This window comes from Delphinapterus leucas, chromosome 10, assembly GCF_059928025.1.
Source record: "Delphinapterus leucas isolate spDelLeu-1000000601 "Yukka" chromosome 10, BTC_Dleu_Yukka2, whole genome shotgun sequence".
In the NCBI taxonomy this organism is placed as follows: domain Eukaryota; kingdom Metazoa; phylum Chordata; class Mammalia; order Artiodactyla; family Monodontidae; genus Delphinapterus; species Delphinapterus leucas.
Genome location: NC_143138.1, coordinates 33,774,998 through 33,790,787, shown reverse-complemented (window position 1 = coordinate 33,790,787; position 15,790 = coordinate 33,774,998). Strand labels below are relative to the sequence as shown.

The 15,790-nt window shown below is 56.7% G+C and overlaps 2 protein-coding genes across 3 annotated transcripts in view; both read right to left on the bottom strand.

Moving 5' to 3' along the window:
* TFEB (transcription factor EB) overlaps positions 1-5,170 on the bottom strand; it is a 47,972-nt gene extending 42,802 nt beyond the window's left edge. Inside the window, exon 1 of one of the 2 annotated variants that reach the window (XM_022581877.2) lies at positions 4,990-5,170. The gene's annotated coding sequence lies outside the window, so the exon portion shown is untranslated. The remainder of the gene's footprint in view (positions 1-4,989) is intronic. The other variant, XM_022581875.2, reaches the window with a different exon arrangement.
* A 1,649-nt stretch (positions 5,171-6,819) lies between these two features.
* Positions 6,820-15,355, bottom strand: PGC (progastricsin). The gene is made up of 9 exons (XM_022581451.3): positions 15,288-15,355; positions 13,194-13,344; positions 12,679-12,796; positions 11,598-11,716; positions 10,762-10,961; positions 9,377-9,499; positions 8,670-8,817; positions 7,787-7,885; positions 6,820-7,055 (listed from the first exon to the last, which is right to left on the bottom strand). Exons 1-9 carry the CDS (start codon positions 15,344-15,346, stop codon positions 6,900-6,902), a joined length of 1,173 nt encoding a protein of 390 aa, XP_022437159.1. The 5' UTR covers positions 15,347-15,355; the 3' UTR covers positions 6,820-6,899.
* Between the last annotated feature and the right edge of the window lie 435 nt (positions 15,356-15,790).

The following is a 15,790-nucleotide window of genomic DNA, read 5'->3' as shown; positions in this document are numbered from 1 at the left end:
GACCCCGCTGTGTGGATAGAAGACAAGAAGGTGGCCTGGACCCAAGGAAGCTGGACAAGGGTAGGGATGACCAGACCTAATTTCTCTTCCTCCTCATGCCCACACTTAAGAGACAGGAAAGAAAACTGGTGATGACTCTGCCTCTTGCTTCTGCCCCTCTCGGCTGCCCTCTGCTCTCACCCACTGCCCCCACTGCCCCATAGCCAGCAAAGCACTTCCTGTGGGCACGGTAAGTTCCACATCCTGCCTTATGGCTGAGATTTTATCTCTACTTTTAGTGGCATTGCAGACAAGGAGATCTGTATCTCTGGTCAGAGTGCAGGAGGGCCAGGCAGCAGGAGGGCAGGGGAAGGGCCTCTGGTCAGGAGTGAGTAGTAAGTGACCAGGCCAGATGCTATCCTAGGAGTCCCAAGGGGCAGGGCAGGGCAGGGGAGGTAGAGATGCTGCAGGCATGGCCAAATCTGCTACCTTGTTAATTGTGGAGACCGAGCAGGGTGTGGTACAACAGGGAGTGGTGGGGACTGTGGCCATGGAGTCTGCAAAGCCCCATATAAGGCATTTTGCTCGAGGCTGCTAGACCCAAGGGAGAGGCCTGTTTGCAACCCATAGGTCTTTATTTCTCCCCTAGAGCTCTCTATGCCTCTGTTTCCTCACCTGGAAATGAGAAAGAAAGACATTATAGAAGTTAATTATGATAATTAACATTTTTTGAGCACGGCACTGTTCTAGGTCCTGTACATGCAGCAAGCACCAACACACTTAGCCCTCCCTACAGCACTATTAGGTAGGTGCTACTATACTCCTCGATTTCTAGGTGTGGAAACAGAGACACAGTGCAGTTTAGCAGCTTGCCCAGGGTCACACAGCTGGTAAGTGGCAGAGCTGGGATTGCAAGCCAGGCAGCCTGGCCCTGGAGCTCATGCTCTAGGGTACACTTAGCCCAGCGCTCAATACATGGTAGCTACGGCCCTGTCCCAAGAAAAACTGGCTGGTCGCTCCACAGGGCCAGGCTTTAGCGAAAGCTCTATTGAGTGGACTTGGGCAGCCCCTCCCCCCTCCCCTGCACCCCATACCCAGCCCTTTCTGAAGCCTCTCCTGCCTTGGTGCCTTTGCGGAAGACTGATAGAACGCTCGCACTGGAGGGGACTCCACAGATGATCTAGGTTCACAGACACGGAAACCGAGGCGGACAGAGGCAGGGACCGGCCATGGGTACACAGAGGGAGAAAATTTGGGCCACCTCTGCGGTCTACCACACTAATAAAGAGAAATGGGCAGGATGGAGGAGAGGGTTGAATAAGGGTGGGAATGGGTGCTAAAATGTGAGGCAGGTCCCAGGTCATGTCAAGGTATATTTTATACAATATCACTATAGGTATTTTGTGATACCACACGGCCTGTCAGCGCGGGGTCTCCTGGGTTCTTCTCACGACTCCCTACTGTCCCCTTCTCACCCGATAGCCGCCCGGCCTTTTCTCCACATCTGATAAAACAAGTGCCTACTAAGGGCTTCACTGTAAGGGAACGTTTGAGGTATCCAAGGAGACCCAGGAAGCCTTGTCTGAACCCATCTCTTCCCCGGGCCAGGCAGGAGAGTTCTTGCCAGGGGTCCTTCGTCACCTGTGTCAGCAGCTCAGAAGAGCGGAGACAGGTATGTCCTGGGGCAGGGGCTTCAACAAGTCCCACTCCTGCTCAGAGCAGGAGACCCCGGAGGGGGAAAAGAAGGTTCCTGCACCACGACACACCCTGCCTTTTAAGACAGAACTCCTGGGAAACCCTGAAGTGGTCTTCTGCAGGGATTGAGAACATGGATTTCGGACTCAGTTGGGCCTGGGTTAGAATCCCTACCACTTCCAGGCTATGTGACTTCAGGCAACCTGCTTAACTTCTCTGAATCAGTATAATGAAAATAATAAGTCCTACCTCATTCTGAAAAGTAAATATACAATAAATGTTGACAACTATTATTGTAACTAAATTTTATTACAATATTGTTCTATTATAGCATAAAGAGAATAGATGCATATTCTATTAATGTTAAGTTATCGTTACACTCTCATAGACATGCATATACACAATTCATCTATATACATGTATGTAGATACCTATAACCTCATAACCACACACACAAACTCCCATCAATCACATACACCCCACACTGACATACAGAGCAGCACCCTGGACTCACCACGTACCAGGCACCTGACTCCTTACAGCAGCCTGTGAAGTTTGTACATTTTTATCTCCCTCTTTTCAGATGAGGTTACATATATTATATGCAAAAACACCCACTGTATCCTGGGATGTGGACACTTCTGGCAGCTCTGGGAACTCTGAACTCCCTCCCTCTGTATCAGAGGAGGCCAACCCAATTTCCACTGTCATCTCCAGGGCAGCCCCAAGCTGGGCCCCAAGTGCTGACTGCCCTCCATCCCTAGGACAAAGGCCCAACCTGGCTTTCATGCCAGCTGCAGTTGGGGAAACCCCTGCTGCCTGCAGAAACCAAGTTGACTTTGAAAAGGAAGAGACAGAAGCCAGGGGGTGGCTAGGCCACTCCCTGTGGGGGCAGGTGCTAAGTAACTCTATAAACTCTGGCTAATGATGCAATTACAGCCATAAACAGAGCCCCAGGAGGGATCCAGGCCAGAAGCCAGACCCTCAAAGGGCAGCCAGGCCTGAGAGGTGGGAAGCCCCTCCCACCTGCTTTCCAGCCGAGAGGCTGAAAGGGAGGCTTCACTGGCCATGGAGGTGAGCACTGGGTACTCCCATCATCCCAGAACCCTGGATGGGCTCCTGCCTGCCCTGGCCCACCCTCCTACCCACCACTGACTATGAGTTACCAGGCCATCAGCCCACAGAAGCCCAGGGGCTCTCCCTGGATTGAGTGCTCACCTGAGATGTCCTCAATCCCTGCACCCCTTCCATGGGACACAGAACCAGGAGACCTGGGTTCCCATTTGTCTGCACCTCACAGAGCTAGGCTGAGGACAAAATAGCACTGCAGCTGTAACAGGCCTTGTAAACTGTAAGCAACACTGGCTGCTCTCCCGCACAAGCAGAGCACAGAGTCACCCTAAACAGCCCTTCATTAACACTCTCTGGTTCCCGACTCACATCTAGAAGCCAGGAGGCAGGCAGAATGAAGGGATCCAAGTAAATTCCACGGCTGGGGAAACTGAGGCGTGGTACAAGCACACCTCAGACTACCAGGCAGGGCTCCCAAGGCAGCCAGCCGTTCCCCTCTCCAGCCTCTTCTGGCCTGGCTGTCTCTCTCCCAGACTGCGATCCCCCTGAAGGCAGGGCCTGGGGGCCATCTCTCAGGCTGGGAAAAGTGAAGGCCTCAGAGGGCACAAGCCAAGGAACCAAGAACTGCGATCTGATCTGAGGGCACCCACATCTGGCAGCCTTGGAGGACACCAGAGACCGGCCCCCTACCTTCCCCTCCACCGCCAGTTGTCCAAGAGTGCCAGGTCTTGGGCCGGTGGAATCTCAGCTCGCAGGGTCCTGAGCCCACATCCCAGAGGTGTCACTGGGGATCTGAACCGGCCTGTCCCCTTCCCTGCTCACCCAAGCACCCCTCTCTCAGGGTGGGGGGTGGGGTCTGGGCGGCAATTAACTGACACTTCCCCAGAGAACACTAAGCCAAAGAGCTAAAGTTTAGTCCAGAAACTGTTCGCGCAGAACCATCCCCAGAACAGACGGGCGGCAGGAGTGGACGGGGCATCTGAGAAGGCCCCCGCGGTGAGGGGCTGGCCTGGAATGAGGAGGGGGTGGGGGAGCCCTGGGCAATGCGGGCGCTCGCGCAGACGAGCCCCGCCCCAGGCGCCCTCTCCCCCTCCCTCCCTTCCTCCTCCCCCTGGGCGCTGGGCTGGGGCGCGCCGGGCGGCTTCAGCGCGAACCTGCTCGCGCAACCCTGAGCAGCTCGGGGCAGCCGTGCGTGAAGCCAGAACCCCCGGCGGGAGGGGGCCGAGGGGCGGGGGAGCCGAGCTAGCATCAGCCCGCTCCCTTCGAGAAGGCGAGCGCACTCGCTGCGGCCGAATAGCTGATCGGGGTACCGGGAGGAGGGGAGAAGAAGGAGCGCTGACTCGGGGGCGGGACAGCCTGAGGTTGGGCGGTGCGGACTCAGGGAATCGGGGGGAAGGGGGCGTGTTTTCCGGGATTCGGGACCGAGAAGAAGGGGGATACTCAGGGGGCGGGGAGACGGCTGGGAGCTCCAGGGAAGGTAGAAAGAGGGGCGTGCAGTGGGTGAGCTCTGGGATTGGGGTTCACTAAGGTCGTGGAATAATGCAAGGGGGAGAAAAAGACTGCGCTCAGGGATACCGGGGGACTCTGGCAGAGGCGGCTTCTTCAAGAGGCCGAGGGGGAGGAAGGGACGGGAAGGGAGGGAGGGATGGTACTTCCACCCGCCCCCCCCCTCAGCTTCCAGCAGCCCGGCCCCCGGGGCGTGGCGCCGCTCCGGCCCTCCCATTCCCCCGGACCATCCAGGCAGGGCCTGGCCCGGCCGCACTCGGCCCCCGCACACCTCCCCTACCTCCGGCGCCCTCCCCCGTGCAACCCACCCCAGCCGCGTCCGGTGGAGAAGAAGTGGGCGCCGGGCCCACACGCCCTCAAACTTCTTGCAAGTTCACTCCCACGTCTCCCGCCCCTTCGACTCCCAGCTCCCGGGCCGGGAAGGCCCGTGCCCGCCACGGCCCCTCCCGCCTGGTTACATAAGGTCGCAGAGAAGCCGCCCCCCGGCCCTGGCCTGAAGGGAGGGGCTGAAGGGGCTCCCAGGCTCCGCGGGCAGCGCCGCCCCGGCCATGCGCCGGGCGTCCCGGGCTAGACAGACAGCGGGGCGGGTGGCAGCGCGGCGCACACGGTCTCGCTCCCCTTTCCAGTCGACACCCCCACCCACCCACCTGTCTCCCGGACCCACTGGATCGGAGCAGGGGAGCCTGGGTCGGGGGTTCCGGGCCCTCCGCGCACCCCTTGCCCCCCAGCGCTGCTCACCTAACTATGAAGGTCAATCCGTTCGCCGCCCGCGCCCCGCGGCTCCGGCAACTTGTCCCAAGTTCAGGTGTCCGGCCCGAGAGCTGTGCCGGCCACCCCCTCCCGGGCTCCTCAGGCTCCGCGCCACCAGGGAGGCCCGCCCCCGTCCGCCCTTCCTTCTGCCGTCGGCGCCGCCGCCGCTCCCTACGTCCAGCCGGCGGCCGCCGCCTCCGCTGTCACCGAGCCCCGCGCCCGGCGCCGGGGCTCCTGCTGTCACTCCGCACCCACTTCCCGCCGCGCCCGGCAGAGGGCAGCACCCTACCCCGCGGCCCCGCCCCGCCCGACTCCGCCCCACGTCGGCCTGCCATGGAGCCCGCTGGGAAGCGTAGTCCTCCCTGCAGCTCGGCTAGGCACGCCGGGATTTGTAGTCCCGCTCTGTGAGTTCAGGCCTGTGCAGGGACTTGGCGTTTAATTTGGAAACTTCGTTCCACTTCGTTTCTACCCCTTTTGCAAGTTTTCTCTTTTCAATAAGTGATGTCCGAACCACACAGATCACCACAATACACCCTGTGGCCTATCTGACCCCAAGGAGAGGCTTGCAGCGGGCTGGCTTTCCTGGAGTCTAGGAAAAATGTAGGGTCCCAGATGGTGTGCTGTTGCCATAGAAACCCCTCTGTGTCAAACCTCAGTTTCCCTCCTGGTTTGGAGTGGGGTACCAGACCTGGATCTTGAGCATAAGGGACAAGGTTGGTCAGCATGGTAAAGGAAATATGACTATAAAATAGAGCCCACCTCCCCTCTAATTGTGAGTTCCCCATTTATATATACCCCCGCCCCACCTAGACCTCATCAGCCTGAGCTTGCAGGTATTCCCCGCTGCCATGTTGCTGGACAGAAATTTCCTGACCTCTTTCGTGTCACCTTCCCCTGCTGGAAGTTACAGGGTGCTGAGCTATCATTCTTTGCCTTTTCCTCCTCCTCCTCCTCCCCCTCCCCATACCGTGTCCCTCCCCCACCCCCACCAGGTTTCCGGGTCTTTTGCTGGGAAGGTCCTATGGAGGACAGGAATGAAGTCCAGAAGGACAAGACCTCTTGCTCAGTTGGTTAGAACAAATGGGTTTGATTTTCATGTGATTCAAATAGCTATCCCTCTTGTCCATGGTTGAGAGCCAGCCCTTCTTTAAAGACAAGCCCTGGGACATAGGGGTCTGGGTTAAAATATGATAGGCTTAACTCAGCCCAGATCTTCTGGAGCCCTCCTGGAACCTACTAGGTTCTGGTGGCATCGGGTGATCTCTCCCTAAAGGATCCGTGACTGTTACAAGTGTGTATCGGCATCCAGCCTTACTCTGAAAGCTCCTAGTGGAACTTGATCACAGATAAGGAGGAAGAGGCTAGATTTAGGATACATTGGACCCCTAGTCACACTGCTAGTGCACATGTGTGGGGTCACTCTGGTGGTAGTTTGGTAAATTAGGTCAGCAGAGCATTTTGGATTGCCCATTACAAAGGAGTGTCCTGCTTCCATGCCACTACCACAGTCTTCCCTCTCCAGAGAGAAGCTGTGAACAGACTCCAAGCTTTGAGGGATGCAGGGCCCACCCCCAAGCCCTACCCTGTGCCCTATTTCTCTTAGGTTCTCAGTGACCCACTGCAAACCTCCTAGAAACTCAGGGAGAACATGGTGCAGCAGAGGCAAATCTGCCCCTGACTCTCATTGCCCCCTTGTCTGAGACCAGGGGCTGCCTTACAGGCCACAACTGCCCTCTAGAAACAACAGGCTGGCCGATATGGAGAAGAAAGATTTATTGTTAGAGAAAGTCCAGAGTCCAGAGAAGGGAGGCTACATGCAGAGAGGAAATGTAGAGAGAACCCCCTGTAGCCTGGGAGGCCCAGAGGGAGAAGGGAGCCCGGGCGTCCAGGCGCTGAGTCTAGGCGGCGGTGGCAAAGCCCACCCTGTTGTTGCCCAAGTCATAGACGGAGTAGTAGGACCTGAGGAAGACGTCCCCAAGGATCCACAGGGGCTGGCCGTTCTGGGAGGGCACGTAGGTGGGCTCGACCCCCAGCATGCAAAAGCTGTCGTCGTTCTGCACAACACAGAAGGGCAACACCCATTCATCCGCTCACACAGTGACGGGGCACTGCTCGGCCCAGAGCCCCAGGCCAGCAGCACAGATGCAGAAACAGGTGAGCCAAAGTTTCTGCCCTTGAGGGCTCACAGGCCAACTGAGCCTCCAGAGCCAGAGTCGGGCTGGTGGGGGATTCTGGCGTGGCCGAGGGCAGGCTGCAAAAGGCCTCCCTCTGCAGGGTCTCCTTGACTCCCTCCTGTTCCTGATTTGGAGCAGGTCAGCCTGGCGGTAAAGTCTTGGAGCCAGACCAACTTGGGTTCAAAGCTTAGCTTCACCCTGACTAGCTATGTGGCCTTGGGCCAGTTACTTAACTCTCTGAACCTCCAAGTTTTTGTTTGTAAAATAGAATCAGTATCTCGCTCATTGAATGTTGTGACGAGTAATCAGGGAAATGTAGACAAAGTGCTTCACTCAGTGGCTGACTCTCATAAGTGATCAACAAAGAGCCAGCGCCCCTGCCCTCTAATTAATAATAATCATTAATAATAGGTGGCACTCTGCTCTTTCATAGCCTCGTTCCAGAGACGGGGGTTTAGAATCAATGGATGGGGAAAAGAAATCAATGCTGCAAGGCATCAGGAAACGGCGCGAGGTAAGGAGACCCAGCGTTTCTGGCTACCCACCCCTTCCTCCCACCCCTCACCCCATCCCCCATCCCCCCCCCTCCCGATGCAGGGGCCAGGACTTACATTGAGGATGTAGGAAGAGGGTGGCAGAGGGAACTGCACACCATTTATGATGAACGTGAGGGTGGGCAGGCTCTGGATGCTGTTACAGTCCACGAAAAACTGCAGAGAGGAACAGGGCCCGGGATGCCTCATCTCCCCCCTGAGAGGACCTGCCAACCCCATCGCCTCAGCCCCTCAGGACCCGGGCCTGAGCCCCAAGCCTGCTTTGGGACTGGAGGCTGCAACACCAATACTGCTCGTGTTACACATGAGGACTCACGTGCAGAGGGTGGGATCTGGGGGGACCTGAGCATCTTTCTCACCCCCAAACATGACTCTTGCTTGAATTTTCCCCATGAGAGAGATTAAATCTACACCCCCTTCTCTGCAAGTGTCCTTTTAAAACACGCAGGTCTGTAGAAAGCATGGCCCATCAGTCCACCAAAGTTAGTGGGAATGCATTAATTAGGCAAACCCTTTGGTGGGCTCAGGAGGGGGCACGGGGCAGAGAGCATGGCCCTGTGGAGGTGAGGGAGCTGTGGACTGAAGGGTTATCCCTTGTCACTCATGGGCTTGGCACCACAGTCTAGTTATTTCCCTCTTACTGTAAAGCCCGGCAGGTGTGTTACCTGTTTCCGCTAAGGGGCTGAAGCTCAGAGGAAATTCTGCCTGGTAGTGACCTCCCCACACCCTTTTAGCACAAGCATCTGGCTCCCCTGGATCAGCCTTCGGGCCCCCAGCCAGCTCCCAGCCCCAGTCATCCTGGGGCCCCCACCTCCAGTGCCCGGGGGCAGCGAGAAGCACGGAGGCCAAGAATCAAGCTATTCCTGTGCTCCCAGGAAAAACCACAAATGCCCCCTGGCTGGCCTCCCCCAGGGAAGGGGCACACCTCCACCACACGCACCTGTCCATACTGGTCCTCCTCGGCCCCTGTGGCCTGCAGAAGGGAGCTCATGAACTGCTGGGGCACGGTGAGCAGAGACGTGCCAGTGTCCACGACGGCCTGGCAGCCCTGGGAGCACCAGCCCGTGGCCTGGTCACCAATGAGGAACCTGAACGGTGAGGAGATGGGCGGCCTCAGCACCTCCCAGCTCAGGGCAGCTAGGGGATGAGCTGCAACCACAGAATCAAGGTGCACCTCCAGAAGATAAGGACTCTGCACAGGTCAATGCAGCCATCCTCCTGCCTCATACCAAAGTCTGTCAAAGGCCACCTAAATGGCCTTGGAATCTCTTTCTAAAAAGTTCCAAGGATGTTTCTAGAAACACTGAAGGCCAGGGTTACTGATTCATTGAAAGTACTTCGAGCAAATTATTCCCTCCCCCTCACACACCCCAGTTTTCTAATGTCTAAGCCCCTAGGGTTGGACTACAGGGTCCAAAATGTTTGGGATTCCCAGTCCTGCCCCTTCCTATGTTGTCCCCACCCCACCCTCCTTCTCCAGGCCGACCTGGGCCTTGAAACCCCAGCTGAGGGCAGCTGTGGCTTTGCAGGCGCAGGTCTCTGGGGTCCTCTGTCCCCCCGCCACCCGGCAGTACCCGTGTGACATGAAGTGCCTCCGAGCCTGCTCCGAGGAAGTGCCCACACCCCCAGGGCCCACCACAGACTCACTCCTCAATGCCAATCTGCCAGTACAGCTCCTGGGTGACGGGGGCCCAGTGGATCTGCCCCGTGTACAGGCTGCTGTCCACACCTCCGAAGATGACTGCTCCCCCGTCCTGAGAGCCCTGCTGGCTGCAGGACGTAAAGCAAAAGTGAGTCAGGCAGTGGCTGTGGAAAAGGCAGGAAAACAGAGGTCCTGCCCTGGCTCCAGACTGGGGCTCCCTGAGGAACGGCTGTGTCTCCCCTCAGACTGGGGCTCCCCGAGGTCGGGGCCGCGTCTCCCCTCAGACGGGGGCTCCCTGAGGAACGGCTGTGTCTCCCCTCAGACCAGGGCTCCCCAAGGTCGGGGCCGCGTCTCCCCTCGGAATGGGGCTCCCTGAGGGAAGAGGTTGTGTCCACCCCCCACCCCCGCCTGGAGCTCAGACTTCCCAGTGCCTCAGGCTCCCAGGTACTCCACCAAGCGCTGCCTCTGGGGAAGCCTCTGGTCGTCTGGCCCCCCACCCTGCCACACACCACGTTCTCCATTCCCTTTCACTTTGTGCTGCTGGTGGAGCGTGTCCACGGGAGCCTGACCCGGGCCCAGCTTGTTATTTTTCTGCTGGGATCGGAGGGAGGTAGGGCCCAGGTGGAGGGGAGGGCAGGGCCTCCCCTGTTAGACAGAAGACGAACCTGAGTGTGGAACTGGGCAGAGCTCCTACAGGCTAAACTCAGAGTACTTGTAAACAGAGGCCAGCAACCGATGTAACAGGATAATGTGATTGAAAGATTCAGATGACTAAGCCCCAGAGAGTAGATATTGACCATCTCTAGAAGGTAGTTGTCTAATTCTGGAGAGGAAAGAAAGTCCACCCCAGGCGACGCTCCCACCCCCACCCCTCCTACTGCCTGGCACCGGGGCCCATCCACATAAATCACTGAGTTGGCTCGTGTTTGTGGTAAGAATAACAACTCGTTAGGAGTTCATGGTGGACCTAGACCAGAAGACTCCAGGACCTGGCTAGAACAATAGATCAAAGGAGATGAAGCAATAGATTTCTACACAAAAGAGGTGTCCAGGTAGAAAACATTTGGTCAGAAGGAAATGATCTAACTGGGGCTCTGGGCAGGAGCTAAGCCCAAGAGGTATGGAGAAAGCAGTAGCAATGCTCAAAGAAGAGCTCAGCTGGAGGAAGGAGAGATGCTGTCATGGCCAAGAAATACAAAGAAGAGGCCGAGTGGGCAGGGACAGATGCAGGGGTTGGGGAGGGGAGGAGGAAGAGTCAGAAGCCCAGGAGGAAAGGCCCTGCCAAATATGCCTGCTGGGAGGCCTTCAAATCCCAAAGTGTTGAACCTCAGCCGTCCAGGGCCACGGGGGGAATGGGCTGGGAGCTGGGGACCGCCAGGTGGTTCCTTACCTGCTGAGGTAGAAGCTGAAAACTGGGCTGGTGAGGGCACCCTCCTGCAGCATGCCCTGCAGGGCGGTGGGGGCCCCGCCCATGGACAGGGCAGGGTAGGCCATGCCCATGATGCCATCGAACTTCGCATAGAGGAAATTGGTACCCGGCTCTTTCTCACTCAGGCCGAACTCCTGGTTGGGGACCTTGATGCCCTGGACCTGGAGGGGAAAGAGAGGATGGGAGATGACAAGTGTATCTCCACCCACCTCCCCCAGGCTCCCCCTCCTCAGACCCCTCAAGGGTCTGTTCTTCATCCCTCCTTTGCTTCTGCTGCCTCTCTTCTTGTCAGGTTTGCAAAAGCCACTTTCTCTTCCAAGAAGCCATCCCCGACCGCTGCAGCATTCCCCACCCCAACCTTCTTCTTCCCGAGGCTTTAAGTTCCTTAAGGACCAGGTCATCCCAACCATTGTGGTGCCCTCGGTGCCTGGCACATGATGGCCCGCAGTGAGGGTTCAATGAGTGAATGGATGAGCTTTTTTTTTTTTTTTTTTGTCTGCGCCTTGTGGCATGCGGAATCTTAGTTCCCCGACCAGGAATCAAACCCGTGCCGCCTACAGTGGAAGCGTGGAGTCTTAACTGCTGGACCACCAGGGAAGTCCCTGGATGAGCCTTTATTGTACTGATTTTCTGGCCTGTACGGTAGAGCACTAGGTGTTTCCCATATTTTTCAGGGCCTCCATCTAAGTCTCCCCATCAGACCGTGAGGACTTTGAGGTTAGAATCCAGCTCACAGCCCCGGACTACCTTCCCCATATCTGGGTGTGGGGACAGGGGTAGCCGGCAGTATCACTCACTGTCAGAGTGTCATAGCCGAAGAAGCCGGTGAGGCTGCCACTGCCATACTGCAGGGAGAAGGTCTGCCCATTGGTGGAGTAGGTGGAGGACAGGCTGGGGTTGAAGCGGGTGTGGCTGGCTGCAAGGGAAGGAAAATTCGGGAAGTCAGGCTGGCCCACTCTCAGGCCTGCCGGACTGCCCACCTGTCTCCCAGCCTGGGCTCACATCCTGGGGACTCAGCACTCCCCCCATGCCCCACCCCCCACCGGCCACTGAGTCAGGTGGTGGCCAGCTGACATTCCTGGCATTGGAAGTCCCACAAGAGCTGGCCAGCCTTGACTCCAAAGCCCCCTCTGACCTACAGAATCTTGAGATGCCCTAGGATGGTGACCTCCCTATGGGCAGGTTATATAGAGTCTATTCATCTCCCTGACCCCCAGCAGATCTCCTGACACATGGCGAGTGCTGAGAAATTACTCATTGGATGAAGGAGTGAATGAACCTCCAGGGCATCTGTGCATTCCCTGACCGTCACCTCACCCCGAGGAGAAGCTGGCCACACCAGGATCCTGAGATAGCCTAGGATGGAGCCAATGAGGGACCTTCTGGACTAGAGGCGTCAAGACCCAACCCCCAAGGCTTTGGCAGGGACCAAGGCAGCCCTAGGAAGTGAATATCTCCTGTCTCCAAATACAACTACAGGGAGGGGACCACATCTATATCCTTCTCCCGTGTCCCTTGAGATACTCAGTAAGAACTTAGTAAATCGTGGAGTGGAGTAGCATAGAAAGAGTGTTGTAGAGTGGAGTGGGATGGAATGGCATTGCCCAGAGCAAACAGAACGGAGTGGAGTGGGCTGGGCTGGGCTGGAGTAGGTGAAGGGATATGTATTTGTGAGCAGGGAAAGCAGGGGCGCCACCCAGCTCCATGGCCAGCTTCTTCCCTCTGGCTTGGACATGTGCCACACGACCCTGGACAAGTCCCTGGTCCTCTCTGGGACTGCAGCTCTCCCCAGCAATCTTTATGAAGTGCGGCCCTTCCCCAGAGGGTGTCAGTGCCCTGCCCTGCCAACCGCCCTCCCCTGCCCAACCTAGCACTCACTGCAGGCCTGGCTCTGGCAGTAGACAGAGGGCACCCACAGGTTGGAGGAGCCAGTATCAAAAAGGACCAGGAAGTTCTGTGGTGGGGTCCCGATGCTGATCTCACCAAAGTAGGCAGCCTGGGCGGGAGAGGGGGGACATGGACGGGCTGTTAGCTCTGGCGGGATCCAGGGACCATCAGGCCCAGGCTCCTCCACGGACAGAGTGACCAGCCCCACAGCCCGCACCAGAAGCAGGGGCCTGAGCCTGCCCTCCACGCTCGCCCAGAACCCACAGACCTTCGGTCAAGCCCGCCTGGAGCAGCTGCAAAGGTCTCTGTGGACTTAGCTGCCAGGTCAGCAGGGGCCCCTGAGTGCTCTGCCCGCCAATGAAGTCTCCGGGCTGGCAGGCCTGAGAGACGGCGGCAGGCCCCAGGGCCGGGGTGGGAGGGTGCAGAGAGGTGGGGCGCAGCTCATAGCCCAGGCCTGGCCTTTGGCAGCAGGGAGATGGGGAGCCCCGGGGAGGGTCAGGACTCACGTCCATGTAGTCCATGGGCTCGGAGGCCACGCTGAAGTCACTGAAGCGGTACTTCTGGGCGGGGTCGTACTTGTGGGTCCTCAGGAAGTCCTCCAGTATCCCCTTCTCTTTCATGGTCTCACGGATGGACTTTAATTTCTTCACGGGGACTCTGCAGAAGGGCTGGAGTCAGGGCAGGACCTCCCTCTTTCCTACAGAGGCTCTAATATCCCAATCTCTCTCTCTCTCCATCTCTGTTTGCCTCAGGCTCCCTGCCGCTCTGTCCCCTGGTGTCTGCGGCTTGTACGTGTCTGTGTGTCTCCCTCTTTCTCCATCTCTGTCTCAATCTCTGGTTCTCTCTGGCTTTTTCTCCCTCTGCCTCTCATTTTCTTCCTCTCTCTTTCTCTTTCTTTCAAAACTCTTCTCAGGACTTGCTCTGAGATTCAGAAAACAACTGACTTCACCCATGCATGCCCCCACCCCATCGCATGGGTCCTCATCCCACCCTGGTCCTCCACTCTCAGATATCCCATAAACACTTTCCCAGGCAGGGGAGAGGAACTTCAGACATTACCCTTTGTAGGATTTGTACATTTTTGTTCTGTTTTGTTTTGTTTTTGTTTTTGTTCTTTTTGGCTGTGCCGCGTGGCTTGCGGGATCTTAGTTCCCTGACCAGGGATTGAACCCGCGCCCTCAGCAGTGAAAGCGCCGAGTCCTTAACCACTGGACTGCCAGGGAACTCCCAATTTGTGCATTTTTAAAAAAGGTTTCAGAGGGACTTCCCTGGCGTCCAGTGGTTAACACTCTGCTCTTCCACTGCAGTGGGAGCGGGTTCAATCCCTGGTCAGGGAACTAAGATCCCACATGCTGTACAATGTGGCCAATAAAATAAAATGAAAGTTTCATAGATGGCAAAGTTCACCCCAAAGAAAGTCCTCTGGTACAGTGGCTGTCAGGCACCTGGTGCCGGTTGGCTGTGACAGAGCACAGGACCAGGGGAAGGGCACTAGGCTGGGGACTCAGAAGACAGGGTCCTAGTTCTGCCCCTGCAGCGACTTGTCTGGCCTGGATCAATCATGCTCCTCTCAGGATGCAGGGACAGTGGGGAGGTTGGCCTGGTTGGTCCGGAGCCCAAATCAGCTCTGGAACTGTATGTACTGAATTATGGGTTTCTGCCCATGTCTTCCCAGACCTGCTTGCTGCCATTGCCTAGGGGTCTCTGCGGGTCCACCCAGGCCTTGTTCCAGGCTCCAGAATTCCTGCTGCTTTCACTTCTTTCCCCATCTCTTCCCCATTCCCCCAAGACCCTTCATTGTCCAGAAATTCTCTGCTAAACCCATTCACCTTGAGCTATGAAGGCTGATGGTTGCTGCACCCCATCACAGTTACAGAATTTGCATATTCAAAGAAGTTTCTGAGAGGAGCCATCTCTTTGCCAAAAAATCACTCTTTAGTGGTAGAATAGCAAGCAGAGTGGCAGGCCGGGAGTCCTCCTGATGTCCTGTGAGCTGTGCCGCCTCGTTCCCTATCCCCTGACACCTCAGCGTGTAGAGATTACATGACGGGTGTTTCTGCTTAGATGATTTTGGCATCTACCAAATCAATTGGGGGCTTTAAGGAAAATACTAGCAAACGTCTCCCTCTCTAGAGATAATTGTACCGGCCGTTCAGCATCTACTTGGGTGGTAGTCACCCTTATTCCCCCTGTTTCCTATCCATGTTTTCTCATCAGTGGGGGACGGGATGGTGCTTCTCCCTTTGACTGGAAGTTGCCTGAAAGCAGAGGCCATATCTCCTCCCACCGCTGAGTCCTGTCCTACACCGATTCAGGGAGCCTTCCCTGTCCAGAAGTCCCAGAGCAGAGGCAGATCATCCACAGAGCTTCCTTGTCCCTTCCAACATGTGAGGATAGCAACAAGATGGGGGTATATAAACTAGGAAGCAGATTCCCGCCAGACACCAAATCTACAGGCACCTTGATCTTGGACTTCCTAGCCTCTAGAACTTGGAGAAATAAATTTCTGTTGTTTATAAGCCATCCAGTCTATGGTAGTTCATTTAAAAGTAAAAAAGGCTGCCCAGGCTCCTGCCCCAGCAGCCAGGCCCCAGACTCACTTGATCACGGCCGCCTCCAAGGTCTGGAGGCAGACCAGGGCTACCACCATCCACTTCATGATGCCGATTCCCAGCTGGCCACAGTAGTGAAGCAGCTCAGAGTTGTGGCGTCAGAGTGGAGTGAAGGCCTGAACACTCCTTCCTCCTTTATACCCCGAGGACCCAGCCCAGCCCCTGCCTCCCTGCCCTGCACCAGCATAACCTCAATCCCTGTCATACCCTGGGCTCCACGTATCAGTTATTTCTGTGTGTTTTCCCTTGTGAGGGTGGCTGCAAAGGACTTTTCATCTTATTGACTTTTCAGTACAAGCAGTGGAGGCCAGGAGGTGCGAGCGATAAGAAATCAAAGTTGCCGTAAGATGGAGTGGCAAATATGACTTCTTGTGCAGGAACCAGAGGTGTGAGGTAAGCCTTTTAGGGTGAGGGCCAGAGGAGGGCAGAGTGAGGGCCGTAGGATCTATAGGCAGTTTTTTTATCCTCAGTACTTCCGACACTTTCAAACA

Excerpts from the sequence above, each read along its gene's own strand:
- PGC (XM_022581451.3), bottom strand. The coding sequence starts at position 15,346 with ATGAAGTGGATGGTGGTAGCCCTGGTCTGCCTCCAGACCTTGGAGGCG. Across the intron at positions 13,345-15,287 it reads TTGGAGGCGGCCGTGATCAA|AGTCCCCGTGAAGAAATTAA; the intron begins GTGAGTCTGGGG and ends GCCCTTCTGCAG. Across the intron at positions 12,797-13,193 it reads AGCCCATGGACTACATGGAC|GCTGCCTACTTTGGTGAGAT; the intron begins GTGAGTCCTGAC and ends TCTCCCGCCCAG.